The 24,640-nt window shown below is 41.8% G+C and overlaps 1 protein-coding gene across 1 annotated transcript; it reads left to right on the plus strand.

Annotated features, from left to right (window-relative positions):
- Window positions 1–594: 594 nt before the first annotated feature.
- jakmip3 (Janus kinase and microtubule interacting protein 3) lies at window positions 595–24,087 on the plus strand (the record flags this gene model as incomplete). Its single annotated transcript, XM_079292878.1, has 22 exons — window positions 595–729; window positions 800–1,036; window positions 1,822–2,061; window positions 3,388–3,588; window positions 4,791–4,904; window positions 5,294–5,440; window positions 7,157–7,294; window positions 7,591–7,626; window positions 8,134–8,205; window positions 8,346–8,450; window positions 12,756–12,884; window positions 12,986–13,069; window positions 13,680–13,742; window positions 14,226–14,324; window positions 14,519–14,617; window positions 15,408–15,467; window positions 17,949–18,014; window positions 18,397–18,465; window positions 18,889–18,966; window positions 19,266–19,499; window positions 23,798–23,863; window positions 24,037–24,087. 22 exons carry the CDS (start codon window positions 595–597, stop codon window positions 24,085–24,087), a joined length of 2,523 nt encoding a protein of 840 aa, XP_079149004.1.
- Window positions 24,088–24,640: the final 553 nt, after the last annotated feature.

The following is a 24,640-nucleotide window of genomic DNA, read 5'->3' on the forward strand; positions in this document are numbered from 1 at the left end:
AGTGATCTACATCTATTCATCTATGTGTGCTCAGTTAGGCCTGTGTGTGTGTGTGTGTGCACGCTGCATGTTGTTGGTGTTCTCATGGGGATATAAATATTATACTGCTGCAGAACAACCACAGAGTACACATGCAAGTCCTACTCATACTGCTGTTACTGATACTATTACTGCTACTTCTACTAATGGCACTATGTGTCCTATTTCTGATACTACTGCTCTTTCCCCAAGTGTCTGTCCTGATTCCCGTCGCTACCGTGTTGAATATATGTTGTACTACTTGTTTTGTAATACTCAGAGTAATGTTACAATAATATACATATATATATATATATATATAAATAAGTGAATGCAGTGTGATAGCTGTCAACGAGAAGTGAGTACTTCAACATAGAACATATAAATATGTGATATTACAAAGGAATCAAAGTAACTTTGGCTTAATGTATTTTATTGGATAACAAGTCCAGGAACTCGACCAGTCACATTGGACTTTATTAAAGGTTGCGTATTTGTGTGTTCGTAGGTCCAGATGTAGTCAAACTTCAGATTGACAGACAGCTCTTTAGGGGGCGGAGCCTGCTGGTGGTGGTGATGTCAAAGAGAGGAGCGGGGGGGCGAGGGAAGGGGGAGAGACCTGACGCCATGGCAACCCTTCAAGCAGCCAATGAGGAGCTGAGAACCAAACTGACGGAAATCCAGATCGAACTACAACATGAAAAGAACAAGGTAAGAACTACAAACCCCGGAGTAGCATCGGGATCACTAAGAACTACGACTCACGTACAACTGATCCCAGGTCAGCCGCCTGGAGAGAGAGAAGAGTCAGGAGCTGAAGGCGGAGCATCACCGGGCAACAGTTGCCGTGACGGAGCTGAAGACCAAACTCCACGAAGAGAAGCAGAAGGAGCTGAGTGTGAGCAGAGAGACGCTACTACGGCAACACGAGATGGAGCTGATGAGAGTTATCAAGATCAAAGATGGAGAGATTCAGCGTCTCAACGGCTTGATGCTGAGGGACGGGTCCACGGACAAGGTGAGGGGCTGTCTGTCTGCTCATCAAGCTGTCTGTCTGCACAGCAACCTGTCTGTTGCGGTGGAAAAAACGATTCAATAGTACCGAGTGAGTCCTATGATACTGAAATTTAGAAACATTGAGAAAAGAAGTTTGTCTTTAAAGTATTTATTCTCTACGCAGAGAAGGTTCAATCATCATACAGAGTGCAATGCAGTCTGAAGGAGGAAGGCACCCAGAGTGTTGGTTGTGTATGATTTATAAAGGCCTTGAGCACATGGTGGGGTAGGAGGAGTTCATCACTAAGACATTTGGACAACAGTGACCATTCTTTGATTGACCATTGAAAGGTTCAATGGCTGCACCCCCATTCAGCTCTTATCTAAGCTGACAATGTCATGTCCTTGATGATCATCTGGTTTGATCGACAGATATAATTGAGTATCATCTGCATAACAAAGAAAGTTTACGGAGTGTTTTCTGATAATATTGCCTAAAGGAAGCATATATAAGGTGAATAAGATTGGTCCAAGCACAGAACCTTGTGGAACTCCATGACTAACGTTGGTGTTCTTCGAGATTTCATCAATTACAAACTGAGATCGATCTGATGAATAGAACTTAAACAAGCTTAGTGCAGTTCCTTTAATGCCAAGACAATGTTCCAGACTCTGTAACAGGATGTGATGGTCAATGTGTCAAAGGGTGATGTGACTCCTCATCTTTTCATTCCTCAGGTGTGAAGAATAATTGAACTCCTCAGGTGTGAAGGAATGTTTCAGACTCTCCATCCTGTCATTCTTCAGGTGAGGAGTGCTCTACTGGCAGAGGTGGAGGATGCGAGGAGGAGCTGGGAGGCGGAGCGTTGCCGCCTCCAGCAGGAGGTGCAGGAGCAAAGAGGAGCCAAGAGGAGCGCTGAGGAGTCTCTGACATCGGCACAGCAGGCCTGCCAGGCCCGAGCAGCTGAGCTGAGATCAGTTCATCACCATCACCAGGAGGAGCTGAACAGGACTAAGAGAGACTGTGAGAGGGAGATACGCCGACTGGTACGAGTCACTCATGACTGCTTACATACCTGAGTCACAACTAGTGATATTAATATATAATTAATATTATAATAACATTCACAAAGACCTCCATGTACAAACTAGAACACAAAAACAACTACACAGACTGGCACAATGAAAAGACTGTTAAAGTCAAACAGACTGGTATCACATATGGACCCTCATACAGAACATATCTGTGTTTACACACTGAGCACTGTCTTTTTTTAGGAATAGAAAGCAGCTGTTTCAGGAAAGTAGTAAGTAATGTTACAGTTACATGTCAGATTGTAAGAGAAGCTTTCAGACTGAGGGAACCAGTGGTCCTGTGATTAGTTGTACTATCTCTACTGTGGAAGACTGTTTATTCATATAAGGAGAATTATATCTAGTCAGCTTTGTCCAGTATGAGAGGTCTTCACCGGTCCACTCGGTTCTGAGGATCCAATAACAGACCTGGAACACAAGTTATTCTCAGTCTAATCAGGTTCATTGGGTCTGGTTTTACTACTGCAGGTCTAATATGTCAAATACCTGATTATCTTGATACCTTGATTGAATTAATCATGTTGTTGCTTCTGCTGCTGGCATTGGTTAACTCTTTGGGATCGATGGCATTTTGGATTGGGTCAAATTATCCTCGGGTCTAGTTGAGTGGGGTCTGGCTCTCTTTGAGTGGGGTCTGGCTCTAGTTGAGTGGGGTCTGGCTCTATGTGAGTGGGGTCTGACTCTATGTGAGTGGGGGTCTGGCTCTCTTTGAGCGGGGTCTGGCTCTATTTGAGTTGGGTCTGGCTCTATTTGAGTGGGGTCTGGCTCTCTTTGAGTGGGGTCTGACTCTATGTGAGTGGGGGTCTGGCTCTCTTTGAGCGGGGTCTGGCTCTATTTGAGTGGGGTCTGGCTCTAGTTGAGTCGGGGTCTGGCTCTCTTTGAGTGGGGGTCTGGCTCTCTTTGAGTGGGGTCTGGCTCTATTTGAGTGGGGTCTGGCTCTCTTTGAGTGGGGTCTGGCTCTCTTTGAGTGGGGTCTGACTCTATGTGAGTGGGGTCTGGCTCTCTTTGAGCGGGGTCTGGCTCTATTTGAGTTGGGTCTGGCTCTAGTTGAGTGGGGTCTGACTGTGCTTAGATCCCCCATCAAGCCTTTCTTTGTTGAAAATTAATTTGTGCATGTTGTGTTTAGCCCCACCCCTCACCTGTGTGTCTCACTAACCTTGTTCCTTACCTGTCTGAGTAATCACATCCTACTTACCTACCTACCTACCTGCCTTACCACATCTACCTGTATGTCTCTAACCTGTGTACATGTCTGTCTTTCCACCTCTCTATATGCAGATGGATGAGATTAAGTTGAAGGACAGAGCTGTCAGTGTTTTGGATAAGGCCCTGGGGCTGCAGGCTGGACACGCTCATCGCCTCCAGCTGCAGACTCAGGCTGCTGAGCAGCAGATCGCAGCCCTGAGAGATGCACAAAGGGTTGGACTAAACCACTCTGGTCAAGCCCTTAACCCTACCCCTAACACTGCTCCTCACACCGTAAGCTCCACCTCATCCTGCTCCTACTGCATGAAATTTATTTAAACACAGCATGTTAACTTTGAAGTCATCACATTCCACACCAGGCTCCAGCTTCTTCAGAGTCACGAGGACCACTGCTCAACTTGGACTGAGCCATCCAAACACTCACTCCTTGTAGAGAAAGGTGAACCCTTTGGTCCTCAGGATCACACAATCCACTGCTCACAGTTCACCTGTCCTCCCCACCTGTGATGGCAGAAGAGGTCACATGACCAGATGAACAGCATCTTGCTGGATGAAACTTCCGATGTTACTACTTCATGACATCCAAGTCAAGTGACAGATTCTCACTGGAAGATGTCACAAACAGCGACATACACTGTTCACTTTCACTTCAAGATTGCACAAACATTGTGAAAAGTGAAAGTCGACATTATCTGACAAATAGTGGAAGGTCCTTTATATTTCTTCCGATAGAGAGTTGATAGTCAACAGTGTGAGTGTGTGATGAGGTTTGAAACAGACCATGGAGCTTTGTGATTTGATGACTATCAGTAAAGTAAAAATACTACAACAACACATCACCTATCCAAGGTTCCAATCGTTATACTACACTTCCACCACAATACATCATTGCAACCTCTCCAAAGTACAAATAGTACAATTACTACCACTACTACAATAAAACATCAACATACTGTGAAGCTGGGTGATTGTACAAATACTTCTGTTACTACCACCTCAACAAGTCATCTGCAACTTTTCCAAATTACAATTACTACTACTACCTCTACTTCTACTATGAATGCCACTAATACTACTACTACTACTACTACTACTACTACCACAAAACACACATCAGACCGTGAAGCTCTGTGATTGGCTGTTTGTCATTGAATACAGCACATCATTGGTCATGAGCATAAGCTGCTGTTTGATCAACTTTCGGCAGAAGCTACATGTATTCTTTGTGGAGATGACAGAAGCTCTGTGATTGTTTCTTAGTGATTGTGTTCTCTCCATATGTGCATATTGTAGCTTTGACTTTTGTTCAAAGAAACACTTGTTTTCAAATTGTCGTCCATCTTTTTTCATGTTAATCAAAAACTGTCATCAACACTGAACATGATGATTTATAAGAGTTATAGCAGGAACCTGAAACTCCTCTGTAATAGAATAACTGTGTGTGTGTGTGTATGTGTATGTGTGTGTGTAAACAGTCTCAGGAGGACCGGGACACGCGCAGGTTTCAGTTAAAAATCGCTGAGCTCAGTGCTGTAGTCAGGAAGTTGGAGGATCGAAATGCTCTGCTGTCTGAAGAACGAAACGAACTGGTAACAAACACATCACATAACATCTTTTTTCAATTGTTAATGGTAAATAGACTCATGGCTCTTATTGACACTATGCAGTCCCTAGCCCATAACCCTGACCGACACCAACAAAATCTGAGCCTTCAAAGGTCCAGCCTGAATGTCCTCACAACGCAAAATCTTCCTCAACATATATACAGTATATCTATATCTATATATATACATGTCCTCACATTGCAGAAATGTCCTCACAATGTAGAAATGTCCTCACAATGTAGAACCGTCCTCACTCCTAAGGTCTATTTTATGTATATTGTATATGTTCTGTATTTTATGCACTTTCTTTTTTTCTACATTATGTGTACTTTGTGTTCTCTCTATATTTGCTGTATTTTCTTTGCCTTCTGCAGCTGAAGCGTCTGAGAGAGACAGAGAGTCAGTTTCTTCCTCTTCTGGAGAAAAACAAACGTCTGAGCAGGAAGAACGAGGATCTGTCTCTCACGTTGCGTTGCCTCGACAACAAGCTTCGCTTCGTCACCCAGGAGAACATGGAGATGGTAACTATGGTAATCAGAATCACCTTTATCGGCACATACAAGGACTTTGACTAGCTAGGGAAAAGGCCAACAAAGCTGTGCAAATAAAGGTCGATAATAAACAGGACTGTTATGTACACAAGTGGTGAAACAATAGGGCAGGTCTGACTCAGCGGGTCGTCCTTCAATCAGAGGATCGGAGGTTCGACCCCCGGCTCCTCCAGTCCATCTCCATGTGTCCTTGGGCAAGACACTGAACCCCGAAGTGCTCCCGTAGTCTGTGCCTACGAATGTATGAATGTTAGATAGTCCCGATGGGCAGGTGACACCTTACATGGTAGCTCGGTTCTCGGCATACTGGATCCTGTAGAGCCTGGATATTCTTCCTTCCAGCTCTGTGATTTTATCCACCAGGCGGGCGCAGCTGACACAGTCGGATGGAGAGGTGAGTGGAGCCATAGCAGATCTGGTGGACAATTGGGGTCCAGTAGTCCACAGCCTTGTCCAGGTATTTAGCAAAGGTGGAAGCTGATTCACAGACTGTCCCGTTTTCAGTTTGACGTGTGTAGACCCTCTATATCTGTGGTCTCCGTGGCGTTAGTTAGCTTCAGAGCCCAGGGCTAACAAACGAGCCAGTAGTAGCCCAGCAGGCTAACCGATCTGGGGAACGCAATAACCTAATAGGTCTAGTACGCGTTGGCTGACATCGTACTACTAGTTCAATTGACACAAATCAGAACAGCTAGGATCTCAAAAGTATAAGGCAAAAAATGTGGCCAAAACTGGAGAAAAAATGCCAATTTGTAAAAAAGGGTGAGTGGAGAAACAGACACGACGCACAAGTGAGCTGGATCAGGTGACAGGCAAATTGGAGGGAAAACAGCAGCACAGAGTCAGCGACCAATTTGTTGTTGTTGTATGAATGGGTGTGAATGGGTGAATGATGACCTGTATTGTTAAAGGAATGAATATAAAGGTTGTATAAATATATATATATATATAAAAGCCACAATGACCAACAATAAAATTGAAATAAGAGGTCTACCAAGTCAAGTGTTCTGTAAGAGAGCAGCTGTTCATCAGATGTATTGACGTGCAGTTCAAAATCCCCGCTGTTGCAGTTTAAATAGTGCTCCAACCCGTTTTCCCTTACTTGCCAAAGTTCACTACAATTTTCCAGTTGGATAAAAGCTGGGAACAAAAAGGACAAGTTCTTATTGGATGTTGAAAAGTTCCTCCTTGGTAAATGTAACCAGAGAAGAAGAGCAGAAAAGTGAATGAACAATCAAAGGCTGCCATCTTAATAAGACCACAACATGACCCCTGACCCTGCGGTCCTGGACCTGTAATCACTGAGAGCTCGGTCACAGTCAAACCAGCAGTCAAGTCAATCCGTCATTTTGTCAAACAATAGTTCAATTTATTTTGTACAGCCTAAAATCACAAATTCTCCTCAGAGGGCTTTACAATCCTCTGTCCTTTGACCCTCACATCGGAACAGGCATCAGACTTGTTGACATCTTAGTTTAGAAAACTTTATTTATTTTTGTTCAGTAGAACACTGAGGCATTCTTAGTCTCTCTGACCATAAAACAAGTATTATAACATAGAACAAAGTACTTTTGGAGAGAAGATTAGAATCATTGCAATGATTGTACACTGGCTTATGAGAGTAGTAATTGATTAGTATTAGACAGTAGTTGCTATGGTAACAGCAGCTTTTGTTTTGGTCCTCAGAGGAGACCGAGTTCTTTAAACGACCTGGACCGCAGCCACTCCAACAGTTACCATGGTTACAGCCAGGATGAGCGAGAGATGGAGTTTCTACGTTTACAAGTTCTGGAGCAACAGCACATCATAGACGACTTGTCCAAGGTACTTATACTACTACTACTACTACTACTACTTTTAATACTGCTACTACAACTTTCCACCAGTATTTTCAGTATTGTTTTGCAGTTTCAACTGGTAGCATTTTCTTGTTATATATTAAAGTTCCAAGAGGAAACTGAAAGGGGAAAAAGTCACAATTACAAATCTTTCCGCTACTTCAGCACCACGGACAGCGCCACAGATTTATCAAAACCCAGCACAGCTGATAGATTCTAACCTACTGATGTTTCACAGTTGTTGAAGTAACAATATTGAAATAAAACTCTTTGTGTTTTCAGGCTCTGGAGACAGCTGGTTATGTAAAGAATGTTATAGTAAGTATTGATGAGCACTACTTCTACTGTGTGTGATGTCATTCATTAAGTAATGTGACACTAACACTGAGCAGGAGAATAAATTGCCTGAAGGAGACAAAAATCAGCTAAAAGAGTTAATATTGGACTTAAATGTATCATTCCAACACGAATCCTGATGAATGAATGAATGTATCAATGGCTGGATGAATGAATGAACAAATATATGAATGAATGAATTAACGAATATTCAAATGAATACATGAATGAATAAATGAATTTACAAATTAATAAATGAATAAACGTACGAATATATAAATTTATGAATAAATAAATGAATAAATAACTAAATGAATATACGAATGAATGACGATAAGTGAAATGAAAAGAATGAATGACTGAATGAATTAATATATGAATGCATGAATGAATGAAAGTATGAATTAATGAATCACAATATGAATGAATGAATATATGAATGAATAAGTGAATGAATGAATGACTGATGTAACTGCGTGTTTCCTTCAGGAGAGAGACATGTTACTGAGACACAGACGTCAAGAATCAGTCAGGAGGAAACGAACCTTCAAAGCCTGCAGAGTAAGAACGTCATCATGCTTTCAAACTTGTTTTCTCTTCTCTTGTTCTCCTGTTCTGTTGTTCTGTTGTTCTCCTGTTGTCTTGTTCTCCTCTTTTCTTCGCTTGTCCTCTTGTTGTAATTTTCTCCTGTTCTCACACAGGTCATAGAGACGTTCTATGGCTATGATGAGGAAGTGTCTGTGGACTCTGATGGATCATCTTTGTCATTTCACACTGACAGAACTCCTGATACAGAAACAGACGAGGTACACACAAACACACACACAGACACACACATATACACTTCAGTGTTAGTAATTTTGCAGTTTCTGCTTGTGTAAGGGAGGTGTGATTTAGTTTCTCCTGGTCAATTGCTCTGCTAAGTGCCAGGGTGTGACTTGCACTCCTGGCAGACAATGAGCAATCAGTCGGTAGCTGTCCTTCAGCACTGCTGGAGGTTGGACGCATCAGGCGAACAAAGAGAACAGGGCGACTTTTTCAAGCTAGACTTCATCAAGCAAAGACTTCTCGAGCATGTACTTGCGGGTCAATAATCTGTTTATATTGACTACCATGTGTTTGCATCCTATTTCTGTCCGTTCCTCTGTCCGGTGGTCACGGAGACATTGGGTCACTCCCAGGTGCCGTGGCCCCACTAATCTCATCTATCCTACTCTCTCAGCTCATGGCGAGCAAGTGGTGGCGGGGGGGCTTTGGAATTAACAATCGGCAGTGCCGGAAGCTGAGTTCATTTCAGGCTACGCTTCTTTGCTCTCCCTCAACTTTCTTGCTCTAACTGAGACCTGGATCACACCAGAAAACACCACCACACCTGCAGCTCTGTCAGATGTGTACTCAGAGCTGCGAGGCGGGGTGGTGGTACTGGCCTGCTAATTTCCCCAAAATGGAAATACTCTCTTGTCTCTGTTCCACAGTTCTCCCCGTCCTCTTTCGAATTTCATGCTGTGACTGTCACTTATCCAGTCAAGCTCACCATTGCTGTTGTGTATCGCCCACCAGGCCCTCTTGTTGAGTTCCTGGAGGAGCTCGACACATTAGTCTTGCACTTCCATGACGATGGCTCAGCACTCATCCTGCTAGAGGACTTCAACATCCAGACTGATAAGTTAGAACCTCTTCTTTCCTTCCCTACTTTGACCTTTACCAGTCCTCTTCTCCTCCTACCCAAAAGGCCGGCAACCAGCTGAATATTATCTACACTACACACTGTTCTACTGCTAACCTCTCCGCCACTCCCCTCCAGCTCTCTGACCACTCCTTCATGTACTACTCCCTCTCCTCTCCCCCCGTACTTCCTCCACCTACCCACATGGTTTCTACCTGTAGTCATCTCCGCTCCCTCTCCCGGCTGATCTTTCCTCCTCTGTTACCTCTGCTCTCCCTGACCCTGAATCATTCTCTCTCCTATCCCCTGATATTGCTCCTGATCTTCTCCTCTCCACCCTTTCCTCTTTTTTGGACAACCTCTGTCCCGTCACCTCCAGGCCGGCATGGCCAACCCCACCTGCCCCACGGCTGTCGGACTCAGTGCGTACTGACAGACGGAGCCTAAGAGAGGCTGAGTGTAAATGGAGAAAAGGCAAACTCCCGGAGGACCTTCGTAACTTCCAATCTCTTCTTTCCACTTGTTCCTCCTCTCTATCTACTGCTAAAGCTTCTTTCTTCTGCTCTAAAATTCTAACCTCTGCTTCCAATCCTAAAAAACTCTTAGAAACTTTCTCTTCACTCCTTCAACCCCCCTCCTCCTACTTCCTCGTTTCTCCCTGATGATTTGCCAACTTCTTTGACAAGACGGTAAACGATATCAGATCCTCCTTCTCTCAGCCCCCCTCTCCCTGTCCACCCTCTCCCTCTCTACCCTCTCCAGCTCTTCCCCTCAGCTCTCCCTCCCCTCTCCATGCCCCATCTTACCCTATCTTGCTCCCCTCTCCCCCAACAAGGTCCTCAACGTTGTTACATCTAACCGCCCCACCACATGCTCCCGTGACCTGATCTCCTCCCTTCTTCTTCAATCTGTTGCGACTAAACTCCTTCCTTTCCTCACCCACCTCATCAACACATCTCTTGTTTCAGGATGCTTTCCCACGGCTTTCAAGACTGCCAGTCACCCACCTTCTGAAAAAAACCCATCACTTGACTCCTCTGATGTCAAGCACATCAGACCGGTTTCTCTTCTACCCTTTCTATCCAAAAGCCAGTGTAGAGAACGGAGAAGGCAAGTTGTGTGGGAGAACTTGGGGCGATTGAACACCAGGCGAGCTGCAGCTTTCCGGACAAGCTCCAGAGGTCTGATGGCCGACGCCGGGGCTCCAGAAAGTACTGAGTCGCAGTAGTCCAGGCGGGAGATGACAAGAGCCTGGATGAGCACCTGCGCCGTCCCGTCAGTGAGGAAGGGGCGAATCCTCCTGATGTTGTAGAGCAGGAATCTGCAGGAGCGTGTAACTGATGCAATGTTTGCTGAGAATGACAGTTGGTCATCCAGGGTCACACCCAGGTCTCTCGCAGTCTGAGTTGGCGTCACCACGGTATCATCAATGGTGATGGACAGGTCTCGGTGCGGGCAACCCTTCCCTGGGAGGAACAGTAGCTCGGTTTTGTCCAGGTTGAGCTTGAGGTGGTGTGTCATCATCCACTTCGAGACCCGGGCACGGCTTTTTTCTGTCCTGGCCCGTGTAGCGTGAGCAGCTCCTGCCCCGTTTCTAGGCAGGGAAGTAGCCTTTTATCTCACCCCATAGCTAAATCATTAGGATTTCGGAATTAATTGTCTTCTTGAAAGTCTTTTACGGCGAATGCCCTAGATGCTCCCAATGGGATGTTACCCTAACACCCTGTATGTAATAGTTATCTACATCGTCTATACTTTACTCTTGCCTATTGTGAATATTCTCACCATTTATGACTAACACTGCCAAGTCTTCACCCAGAGAACTTACCTTAAGCTCCTCTCCATGTTTCAGTCATCACGTCTTATCGCACCGTTAACGGACAGGGGAAGAGGGGTAAACTGTTCTAAAGGACCAGAGTACTTTGATTTGCTTCAGACACTTACTAAATGTAAGGCTGTGTTTTTATTTCTGGTTTTCACACAAGATTCACATACAACAATTTCAATTCAATGAAACAGTTACAGTGGCTACAATAACTCATTCTAGCATTCCTCTCTGTCAGCCTTCACTGATTTTGTAATGAGGTCTTCTTCTGTCAGCTCTCTGACATTCCCATTCTCTAGTTGGGGTGGGGAGAAGCCCCAAACTCTCAGTTTTTCTGCTGCTTTTTATGCTGATCTAAGGCCGGCACCTCCTTCATTTCATGTGTCACTCACACATGAGTCCTCCTCTCTCTTAGGCTGACACAGGATGTAACTGGTGGTAACTGGTTTGATCCTGCTAGAACCAGAAGCACTGTAAGGCTCAAGTGACTATTTTAAACAAAGTGTCTAACTCTAAACAGTTTATATGTTAAATCACAGCTATCATAAAATAAAACAATTCACATTATGATGGTTATAAAAAGTGTAAACAATCTATATGTTGAGCTGGTTATATTTTGAAATCAAAAGGGTTACAGTTTATAATAGCTATACTTTTATGCTTTCATACTTTTCTACGATCTTTCTACACCCCACAGTGGTGGAATGAACTCCCCACTGACGTCAGGACAGCAGAGTCGCTGCCCATCTTTCATCAGGCTGAAAACGCACCTCTTCAAGAAGCACTACCCTGAGCCTTCCACTCACCACTTACTGTAGCCGTACTAGTTTGTTGCACTTATTGTATTCATATTAGTTTGTTTCTGTACTTCTGCTCTGGTTTATGCTCTTAGATGCTTGTTTAAAAAAGGAGACACACTTATGACTTCTGGTGACTAGTAGTTCTCTTGAATACCGATGTTGAATACACTTATTGTAAGTCGCTTTGGATAAAAGCGTCTGCTAAATGACTGGAATGTAATGTAATGTAAACACAGACACACACACAGATACATGAACACCTAGACCCTGTTCAGGTCTCTGGTGGGTCAGAGTCTAATGGGTCTGGTTGCACCATCTTAAGCCTTGTTCTCGCTAAGACTCGTCCTAAATGTTAGTCAGGAGCAGGTTTAAAGTCAAAATCGAGGTCGTTTCCATAGTAAAGACTTTGACACTGATTGAGATTGTAAGACATCTCGTATATCGATTCTACATCAAGCGGTCTTTTAGAGGGCTAAGTTTTTCAGGACAGATGCTTATTTACAAAGATGAGGAGCTGATTGAAAGGTTCACTTTCTGTAGGAGAGAGACATCTTAATTATGAGAGGTTTTTAATTTTGCTGGCTAACCCTTATCACTCTGAGGACACTGAGGACTCTGATGACTCTGAGGACCAGCAGTCAAACAGCAGCCATGCCGCCACTTGACCATTTGTTAAGCAAGGCATTAAAGTCCTAAAGCACAGGATGTTTGTTGGGGGGGGGATGTTACTGGTTCCGTTTACTGGTCCTGTTACTTGTTCCGTTACTGGTCTCACTGGTTCTGTTACTGGTTGTCTTACTGACTTGTTTGTGTGTTTAAGGTGTGTGTGCGCGAGGAGGAGGAGTTCCGTTACCGTCAGCTGACTCAGGAGTATCAGGCACTGCAGCGAGCGTACGCTCTGCTGACGGAGACGAGCGGAGTGAACTACGACGCTGAGAAGGAGATCAAGGTGACTCAAACCCTGAGCAGGGTACCAACAGGTTGATGGTTCCATTCTGTATAATGAAACAAGGTGCCAACAGGTTGATGGTTCTATTCCCTGTCTTACAGACCAGAGAGCAGTTGCTAACTGAAATCACTCAATATCAAACCAAAGTTGCAGACCTGGAGTCCGCACTGAAACAACAAGGACTGGTAACACCCACACACACACACACACACACACACACACACACACACACTGTGAATGCTAATAGTAATATGTATTACTATGAAGCAGGATTTGGGGTTAACGAGGTAACTTCAGGTATAAACCTGGGTTTTCAAGGGTTTTTCAAATTTATAGATTTTTATTGGAGATTAATTATGACCTGTCCTAACACTAGATCTAAGCAATTCATAACACATAGCTCAAATCTGATTGGAATCTGATTCTGATTCTATAATACTAATAATATCAATGTTTTCTGTTCAGAAAGACTTTAAACACATTGAATAGACATGCAAACAAAACAAAAAAGCTGCGCAGCATTTTAATGTTGATTTAGAATTAAAATGTCAATGACTTGAACAAAGCCTCAAAGCTTGTTTGGTCCAGCCTTACTCATAAGAGATGAAAGTAAGCCTCCTGGGTAGCAACTAAAAAAATAAATAAGTCTTATTTTTAGTGGTTTGCTGTCATGTTGATTTGAACATCTTCTAAACATCTAACTTCTACTGACAATGCTGTCTACCTGCCTGTCTTTCTGTCCGTCCATCTGTCTGTCTCGCTCTCTATCTGTCTTTCGGTCTATCTGTCTCTCAGGATGTGAAGTGGGTGGAGGAGAAGCAGGCATTGTATCAAAGGAATCAGAAGCTGGTGGAGAAGGTGAAGCAAACACATAAGAAACAATGAGATCATTCAGTGTGAGGATATCAGTATCCAGCAATAAGTATCCATAAATCCACTTAAAAATCACAGAAAAAATACTGATCATGTTTCTTCAGCATCAAAGTAATCCAGCTGTAGTAGTCCATCCATGTGGACCCAGATCATTGAGACACTTTGAATACAAGGACACTAAAACGTAACTCACAGCTAACTCACTGTGTCCATGGCAACAGTATACTTCATGTTTACATCCCTCAAAGCATGATGGGAACTACATTTCAATTTCCTGGACCCAGAGCATGACTATGTCCCAAATAAGACACTGAATAGCAAGAATAAATGATAATAATAACAAAAGAAGAAGAATTAATGGAATAGAACCATACATTTTGCTCCACAGATATTAGTATGACTCGTTTTAATATAGGAAGCCATATATATATATATATATACATATATGTATATTTGTGATGTTTACAGGTGAAGCAAATGGAAGGTGAAGAGCTGCAGCTGGAAAATGAAATCCAGGATGTCAGAGATCAGAATGAACTCCTGGAGTTTCGGATCTTAGAGCTTGAGGTAAACAAGACAGACGTAAACAACAACAACATAAACAAACAGTCATAACATACATAAACAACAACAAGTTAAAACAATCAGAGACATAAACAACGACAAGTTAAAACATTCAGACAGATGTATACAACAACAACAAGTTAAAACACACTGACACGCGTGTCCCTGTTTCTATGGAAACCATGTTTACTGTTCAGGAGAGGGAGCGACGCTCACCTGCCATTAACTTCCAACAACTCCATTTCCCAGAAGGCCTCAGTCCCCTACAAATCTACTGCGAGGCAGAGGGAGTCCCTGTGAGTAACCCTACATCTGGTGACACATGAGGCCTTTGTCATTTTCTAGTTTGTGCATCCTTGATTCCTTTCCTTGCCTCTCCTCATGCTAAGTCCCATCCACGGGGTGAAGCAAGCAGAAGAGTGAGGGAAGAGATATGAGGAGTCGAACCCGTCATTTTAAATAGACATCAAAAAAATATGACGAGTCACAGCTGCATCATCTGTTCTTTATTATTTTATGATCTCTTTAAGATAAGCATCACAGTGTTCATGACAACATATATGTTTACATTAAATTCTGTCTATATGACAACATGAAATACAAACACATGCTGAACACTAGAGAATGTCAGAATTAAAGTAGATGAATTGGATTAAGCTACATTTAAGAGAAAAAGATATCAAGATGAATGTCATGAAAGAAAGTGGTTCAAACAGAGACATATCAGGTGCTACACAAACGGTGAAGTGCAGAGAGTTTGATCATCTGAACACACTGTCGTGGTCTCGCCTCTTTTATTTGTCCGGTGGCCCACAGGACTTCCACAAAGGAGATCCTTGTATTTCCTCACTTAAAGCTCCTCCGGATCGCCTCCTCTCTTATTGAGATTTTGCAATTGGGACGTTGTTCCAAATGAAGCGCTGAGATTGAATTTGGGTCCACAAGCCGGAGGAGCGAGGAGAGAAGGAGGCACAAAATAGAGAAATAAGAAGAGCCCTGTAAATACACCTGAATACACCTACAAACACCTGAGCTCACCTGAGTAGTTATTAGTTTTCCTGAATGATGTTTATTATTTTCCCTCAGGACATTGCGATCAGTGAGTTGATGAAGAAGCTGGACATTCTGGGAGATAACGCCGTAAGTGTATGTTGAATTTAATTTGTACATGTATGTGTTTTCAATAGTAAAGTCAATCAATTTGGACCTGGACTTCATCTTCTGTCATCAGAAGCAGCAGATCTCTTCGTTCAGTTCTGTTTATTTGGACCTAAACCTGCAGCAGCTCCTTTTATTTAACACTGTTTCCTCTGCAGTGGTTAATCCATGAAACCAACCAGTGTCTCCCCTCATCTTTTTGCTGTTATACTGATATGTGACTGGTCTGATGAATGTTGTTGATGTGTTATTTACATGTTGCTGACACATTGTTGATGTGTTATTCAGATGTTGACGTGTTATTAACATGGTATTTAGATGTTCATGTGTTATTTACATGTTGCTGACAATTGTTGACGTGTTAATTTGATGTTGTTGATATATTCTTGATGTGTTATTAACATGTTGTAGACGTGTTGTGTATATGTTATTTACATGTTGCTGAGGGGTTGCTGACATGTCTTTTAAGTTACCTGTTATTTACAACTTATTGACATGTTAGTAACATGGTATTTACATGTTGTTCACTCGTTATTTAGATGTTGCTAACATTATGTTGACGTGTTATTAACATGTTGCTGACGTCTTGTTGACGTATTATTTACATGTTGACATGTTATTTAGGTGTTGCTGAGGTGTTGTTAAGTTTTATTTAAATATTGTCGACATGTTGTTGACATGGTGTTTACATGTTGCTAAGGTGTTATTGATGTGTCATTAATCAGAATCAGAATCAGAACCGTTTATTGCCATGGTATGTTGAACATACAAGGAATTTGACGTGACGGGAGGTGCATAACATTTAACAATCAACAGTGCAAAGTAGAAACATATTAAAATTGACAGAAAAATATAAAATAAAGTAAAATATAAAATAAAGTGAAATATAAAATAAAGTGAAATATAAAATAAAGTGAAATATAAGATAAAGACTATCAACAAGTGAGATGCAAGTGTAGTGTACAAGTGTTGAGTGTATTTAAATAAGAACCGAGAAGGGATGTGCGGGGGAGAGACCAGAAGGAAATGTCCTGGGGATGACAGTCAGTGGGGGACCCGGGCTCTGTTTATGAGACCGAATTTGGACGGGAAGAAACTGTTTATGTGGCGTGAGGTCTTGGTTCTGATGGACCTCAGCCTTCTGCCAGATGGAAGGAGCATGAACAGATCATGTGCAGGGTGAGAGGGGTCGGCTATTGCATATTGCAGCCAATCACCCTCTCGGCAGAGCGAATGATGCGCTGCAGTCTGCCCTTGTCCTTGGCTGTGGCTGCAGCGTACCAGACCGTGATGGAGGAGCAGAGGATGGACTCAATGATGGCTGTGTAGAAATGCACCATCATTGTCTTTGGCAGGTTGAATTTCTTCAGCTGCCTCAGGAAGTACATCCTCTGCTGAGCCTTCTTGGTGATGGATCTGATGTTCAGCTCTCACTTGATGTCCTGGGATATGATGGAGCCCAGGAAACGGAAGGACTCCACCACGTCGACAGGGGAGTCACACAGTGATAGGGGCTGGTGGGGCTGCATTCTTCCGGAAATCCACAACCATCTCCACTGTCTTTAGAGCGTTGAGCTCCAGGTTGTTCAGACCGCACCACGTCACCAGATGGTCAGCCTCCCACCTGTAGGCGGACTCATCCCCACCAGAGATGAGTCCAATGAGGGTGGTGTCATCCGCGAACTTCAGGAGCTTGACGGACTGGTGACTGGAGGTGCAGCTGTTCGTGTACAGGGAGAAGAAGGGAAAGAACGCAGCCTTGGGGGAAACCTTTGCTGATGGTCCGGGAGGCTGAGACGTGTTTTCCCAGCTTGACGTGCTGCTTCCTGTCAGACAGGAAGTCTGTGATCCACTTGCAGGTGGAGTCGGGCACGTGCAGCTGGGAAAGCTTGTCACGCTGTTGTTGACATGTTATTTAGATGTTGCTGAGGTGTTGTTGATGTGTAATTATCATGTTGCTAATGTTATGTTAATGTCTTATTAACATGCTGCTAACACGTCATTGAAGTGTTATTTACATAAGATAAGATAAGATATACTTTATTGTCCCGAAGGAAATTTTGTCTTGGAAACATACATACAGTGTACTTGTTGCTGATAAGTTGTTTACATGTTATTGATGTGTTATTAACATGCTGCTAATGCATTGTTGACATGTTATTAACATGTTGCTAATGTTATGTTGATGTGATGTTAACATGTTGCCATCTTATTTACATTTTGCTGATGCATTTTTGTCACGTTAACATGTTGTTGACCTGTTATTTATATGTTGCTGAGGTGTTGTTACCTGTCAAAGGAATGTTATTGACATGTTGCTTATGTGTTTTTAATGTGTTATTTACATGTTGCTGAGGTGTTATTTACTTATTGCTGAGGAGTTTTTGATGTGTTATTTACATGTTGCTGGCGTGTTGTTGACATGTTAATTCCTTATTGTTGACATGTTGTTGGCATGTCTTCTTGCAGAATCTGTCCAATGAGGAGCAGGTGGTGGTGATCCAGGCCAGGACGGTTCTAACTCTAGCAGAAAAGGTAACGGTCACAGCTGAACACAGCAGTCCATCATCAACCTGCTGTCCTTCCACCCTATTTGGATCTCACACAGCTCATCTTGTTCGTCAGAGTACTTGTAGAAGGACAGATTTGGTCACTGCCATCATTTAATGATGTTTTGTTGTTTGAACCATATTTACACAATGGACCATGTGACCATATGTTTATTTGTCTTAATCACCCATCTAGTCTCTTTCTGTCTCTGTTTTTAGTTTATGTTGTTGGATGTTTGTGTCTGCCCCCCTGAAGGGTCCTGAAGATGGAAATGGCCTCTGAACATTTCACTTCCTGCCAGTCTTGATAACAATCTACCTCTTTTGTCCATCTACCTGTCTCTCTACCCGTCTCTCTCCCCGGTCAGTGGTTGGAGTCCATTGAAGTGACAAAGTCTGCTCTGCAGCAGAAGATGTTGGATATTGAAAGCGAGAAGGTAAAAACTCAACTCAACAACATAACAACATCTTACCCAAAAGCCTCGAGGACGCCTCATAGCAAACATTGAAAACACTAATGAGTTCCACTTGAAGGTGTTTGGTGATCATTTACACTGAACCAACAGAGGAGCTTCTCGTCATGGTGAAACCTCAGATAGAATCAATCAAACATGATGAAATTGTTTATGCTTGTATTTATGCTGTGTACATAAACAACATACTGTACAAACCCCCAGCAGCCATGTTGTTCTGCAGATGTAGTCAAACAACAGTATGTTAGTTGGGTTCAGATTGTCTGTTCCACATGGATTTACCTCCAGTGGAGGGAAACAGAAAGTTGCTTGTTTGATTCCCAGGAAGGGTTAGTGATAGGGTCAGAGCCTTTAGGTGATATTTGACCTCTGTGTGTTGTTTACCAGGATCTATTCAGTAAACAGAAAGGCTACCTGGATGAAGAGTTGGACTACAGGAAGCAGTCCATGGATCAGGCTCATAAGGTCAGTAGCAGCAGAAATAGAGACATAACAAGCAGGTGCTCATGAACCATAGAGGTGTGTAGTGTTTCCAGCTCAGTGTCTCCCTGAAACAATGTTTGTTTTTGATTTTCTTTTAAAGATATGTGTTGAATTTAAAAAATACAACCAAGTTTAGTGCAGGGCTAAAAAGACTAACTCAGGTATACAGGGTTTCCCCCAACAGCATCACGTTTACTAGTTTGTATTCTATTTTAATCTTGAAACTGATAATTATATTAAAGCACAATTTATACTGACTCTTATGTTTGTCCTTGACACAGAGGATCCTGGAGCTTGAGGCCATGTTGTTTGAGGCTCTGCAGCAGCAGGAGGATTTCAGGATGGAGGAATTAAAGATGGAGCAGGGTCGTCTGTCTGAAACACTGACCGAGGAAGAGAGGGACGGGCTGAGGAGAGCAATGGACCAATGGAAACGAACTGTGATGTGTGAGTCGAGAGAGAGAGACGCCCAGATTCTCCGAGAGAGGATGCAATTACTGCAACTCATACAACAGGTAAACAATTAAACAACAGGTGAACATTATACAACAGGTAAACATTTCAATAACAGGTGAACATTATACAACAGGTAAACATTTAAACAACAGGTAAACATTAAACAACAGGTAAACATTATACAACAGGTTAACTTTTAAACAACAGGTAAACATTATACAACAGGTAAACAACGAGGACCAGTTGGGGTTCCAGCGAGAAAGTTTGGTGAAGAGAGTGTCCGTAGAATGCACTTTTCAGAAACGAATATAATGAATGTTACACACGTTATATACCCAGTTTAAAAAAAAGTCTGGCAACAATATCATGCAAGCCAGTTTTACACACTCCAAACACAATTCTACACAACTACTATAATCAACTAGAAGATGTGCCACAATATCACGTATTTTTCGCCATGACTTGGCGTGCTGCGCACTCCAGACAAAGCTACGAACACAGGTAAAGGCTAACACGGACAACCAATACGTCAGAAAGCACGAGAATTTGACACAGATTCCAGAGATATCTTCATTTCTCTCCGTGAAACCATTACAGAGCTATGAGCAAAGAAGCACCAGAACAACAAACTAGCTCCACCACTAATAATCATAAATGCTTTTCACCGTGAGCTGATTTTGTGAAGAGAACGGATAAATCCCCAGTTATTTTGATTAAAATATGTGTGTGAGGTATATCCTGTTTGTCATTGAACTGTTTCCTTGAAGAAAGGGGGGTCAATCTAGCTTAGGGGAGCTGGGGTTAGGGATTTGACTTTCGGCGTATCGAATTTTACGCTTTGCGAGGGATGGCGCGGTTTTGATTCTGACTGGCTAACGATTCTGTCAATCAATATCACGTTACCCCGGCTCAATTCTATGGACTCTGGCGCGTCAAAGGAAGGTTCATTGACTGAAATCGACCAATGATAGGCTGAAATAAGTCTACATACAGTCAGGGAAACTGGAATTCAGACGAGAAAGTCCCATGGATCAGAAACAGAAACAGGCTCAGAGAGGATTAAGGCTCTCAAAATGATGCCAAACTGCTGTATTTGGATGTATTCAACACTATTCGTGATAAAACAAATGCAATATATAGTTATATAGTATATACAATTACAATGGAACAGCTGATTCCAAAATTACAATTTGGTTGACCTCGCCTGACCTCTCTGTACTAAAACCCCTCTAATTTTGTTCTGTTTCACTTCATCAAAGTCAAAATTTGCAGAGAGACTGATCACTTGTGCTATGATTTGGGAGAGGTTTAAACTTTTGTTAGCATCATTCAAAAGAGATATTCATGCTTTTAGTGCTTTCTTTTCAGGCAAACCTGAAACTTTTCAATTGGAGCTGTGTGCCATCTTCATTTACTCTTAACCAGAAACATATACACTGATATTTACACATCTGAACAAATCCTTATCTTTATTATAACATCAAAATTATTCAAATAAAATAGGGCTAGGGTTAAAGAGGTTTTAATCAACAACAGGTAAACATTTAAACAACAGGTGAACATTTGAACAACAAGTAAACATTTAAACAACAGCTTAACTTTCAAACAAAATATTTAGTTGGATTCAATGTATAACCACTACTCTTCACTAAATGCCATGAAATCTAAGGTTAAACCTTCTTTTGCTGTTGCTAACACACTTGTTGTTGAATTTGGCTCATGTAGTTAAAACTTAATTTACAATTTAGATTATATTTATTTTGTTTATTTTGCAGGGACAATGCACCAATCAACGGTCAAACTGTAAGTGAGCCAGAGTTAGCGAGAGAGGCTAATTTTCATCTGCTGTCCCCGGCCAGATGTTTGAAGGCAGCCTAAAATTACAAAATTTCAAATTAAAATGGAATTAAAATTCATAGATAAACAGACAGTAACGTATAGAGAAACCAATGCACATATAAGCAAAAGAAAAGTGTACATAAGCCACGAGAGCAGAGCAGACATAACAGGCTGCAGCATGCGTCAGGCAGAACAAACCCACCTACAGTCTTTTTCTGCTCCACATATCTGGAACAAAGTCCAAGAAAGCTGCAGGTCTGCTGAGACCCTCAGCTCCTTTAATAAATCAAGATGAAGACTTTTCTGTTTGCTGCTGCCTTTAATTGAACCAGATTCAAGGATATGAATCAATTTCTGCATTTTACTACTGTATTTCATTTCTTACACTGCTTTTTAGTGTTTCAATGACTGCTTTTAATGTTTCAATGAATGTTCTTAATTGTTTTTAAATCTCCTTTTCTTTTACCTTATGTTTTGATGTTTTTAATGGTTTTATGTGAAGCACTTTGAATTGCCTTGTTGTTGAAATGTGCCATACAAATAAACTTGCCTTGCATTGCCTTACAAGCACATATATAACACTGAGGCACAAAACGTACACATCAAAATGGAAAATAGCAACACTGAACAAGACAAATGCACATATCGGCAAAACAAGCAGGCAGGACAGACAGCACATCAATGCTTGCATGCCTGATTGGCAACAAGCCATTCCTTAAGGCTATGTTTGAATGTTTTGTACGTGTTTTTTGTACGTATGTGTGACTGTCTTCACAGAGAATGTAGATTTTCTAAAAGAGCTTGACCTATGTGAAATGACACAATCACCTCTTGAAGCAGATCTGGTCTGTCTGCTGCTTTGAGTGCTTTGTTTTGTTTAATAAAATCACTAAGTGGATGCGGGGCCATACCATGTAAAATAAAAAAAAACAGACACACATAAGTGAATTTAATGAGGTTCTCCCAACTCAAGATATGGTGTTTGATGAGAATATTGCAGTGATGATGACTTTGTTTTTGTTATCAAGTGTTTTTAGGGCTTGTTTATGGACAATATGAATAGATTTTAATGTTGTGCTGCTGGCTTGTGCCCAGCTGGTTAAGCAGTAGGTCAGATGGGGGACAATCATCACATTAAAAAACAGTTTCGCAGCCTGCATGGGTAGACAGTGTCTTATATATCTAAAATTCATGAGATTCAATTTTAAGACCTTTGACACATGTTTTACCTGCTTTTTAAAAGCGAGATTAGAATCAATAAAAATTCCTAAATATTTCAAATCTGACACTACCTGTAGCCTCTCACCAGCAACATAAACATCTAGCTCCGGTGACACTTTGCAAGCCCTCTTTGTGAAGAACATACAAACAGTCTTTTTAACATTCAGGTGAAGGCAGGAATCTGCAAGCCAGTTAGTTACATTTGTCATTGTGGACGTGAGTTTAAGTGCAGCTTGTTCTTTGTTCTTTGCATGCACATAAATCACTGTATCATCAGCATACATTTGAATATCACACCCATTGCAGACACCCGGCAAATAATTTATGTGTAAACTGAATAATGAAGGTCCTACAATTTCACTTCTATGTCAAAATGAAGCTCTATAATCAAAACCAAACAATCTGTTTTTCAAACTGTCTTTTTTCCAACTAAATTGGAGACACAAGCACCATTTCAATTTAGTAGCAACAACACACTTATATACTCTGCTTTCTTGAGTACTTTGTATACCTTTTTATTTTAGTCATACAGACCAGTGAATACGTTCCAGTTCATTAACTCACATTTCAATGAATAGAAAAGTAAGGCAAGACAAGTTTATTTGTATCGCACATTTCAACAACAAGGTAATTCAAAGTGCTTCACATAAAACCATTAAAAGCATCAAAACATAAGGCAAAAGAAAAGGACATTTAAAAACAATCAAGAACATTCATTGCATTAAAACATTAAAAAACAGTGTAAGAAATAAAATACAGTAGTAAAATGCAGAAATGCAGGAAATTGATGAATATATGAATATGTGGAGCAGAAAAACTGAACGCTGCTTCTCCATGTAGAAGTAGAAAGGCTTCAGAAACTTAATTTAATTGCCATTGAAGTATTTTGTTTTACAAAACAAAATAAACAAAGAAAAGTAGAATTACAGTAGAGTTATCATTGCAAACTATTGCTGTGAACTCAATGAAATACAAATAATTTCAGACAAATTACAGTGCAATGGTAAGCAAAAACATTGAGCTTACCTGAGGTCTATTTGTATTACTAAAGCTACTTAGTGTGTATGTGTGTTCATTTGTGTGGGTGTTGCCTTTGACGAGCCTCTTGATCATGTGTGTCTATTGTAAGAAACTGTGTTTTGGAGGATGTGTGTTGCAACATTGCAAACCAATCATAAAACAGAAACCTTTAAACCTACAACCAGCAAACAGTTAAACAACTGGTACACCTTTAAACAACAGGTACTATTTAACTGTTTGTTTTGTGCATTATTGACATGAGGGTTGTGTTTGACAGCGGAACAAGGAGCTGGAGGAATGCATAGAAGCACAGAAACGACAGATTAAAGAGCTGGAAGAGAAGGTACGGGCTAATAGAAACACAATGAATTCTTGTTTTTGATGGAGACAAGTACATGTACAGTTAGCAACAGCTCATTCCATCACCTTGGCAACACATGTACACTGTAAAAGCTGACAGGATGTAAATCTGCTTTCTGTGATTTTCCACTGACTCTCCACTTCTTTATCTTCCAGTTTCTATTTCTGTTTCTATTCTTCTCTTTGGCTTTCATCCTCTGGTCCTAACAGCAGCTGGTGAGTCAAACAGCAACATGGTTTACTGCTGGGCATTCTGCAGGGGCAACGCATTTAAACGCTGGGCAACGGGTAACTACAGGGCAATAAAGTCTACCCCAGGTACACAGGATGTACTGAAGGTATACAGAGGTTACTCCAGGTACACAAGATGTACTGAAGGTATACAGAGGTTACTCCAGGTACACAAGATATACTGAAGGTATACAGAGGTTACTCCAGGTACACGGGATGTACTGAAGGTATACAGAGGTTACTCCAGGTACACGGGATGTACTGAAGGTATACAGAGGAGCTCCAGGTACACGGGATGTACTGAAGGTATATAGAGGAGCTCCAGGTACACAGGATGTACTGAAGGTATACAGAGTTACCTAAAGGTATACAGAGGCTACTCCAGGTATACATAGAGTCCTAAAGGTGTACAGAGGTTACTCCAAGTATACATACCGTACTGAAGGCATACAGAGAGTATTGAAGGTCTACTGAACGTATACAAGGTGTACTGAAGGTATACAGAATATACTCTAGGTTTATAGGGATT

The sequence above is a fragment of the Melanostigma gelatinosum genome (assembly GCF_949748355.1).
Source record: "Melanostigma gelatinosum genome assembly, chromosome: 21".
Classification (NCBI taxonomy): domain Eukaryota; kingdom Metazoa; phylum Chordata; class Actinopteri; order Perciformes; family Zoarcidae; genus Melanostigma; species Melanostigma gelatinosum.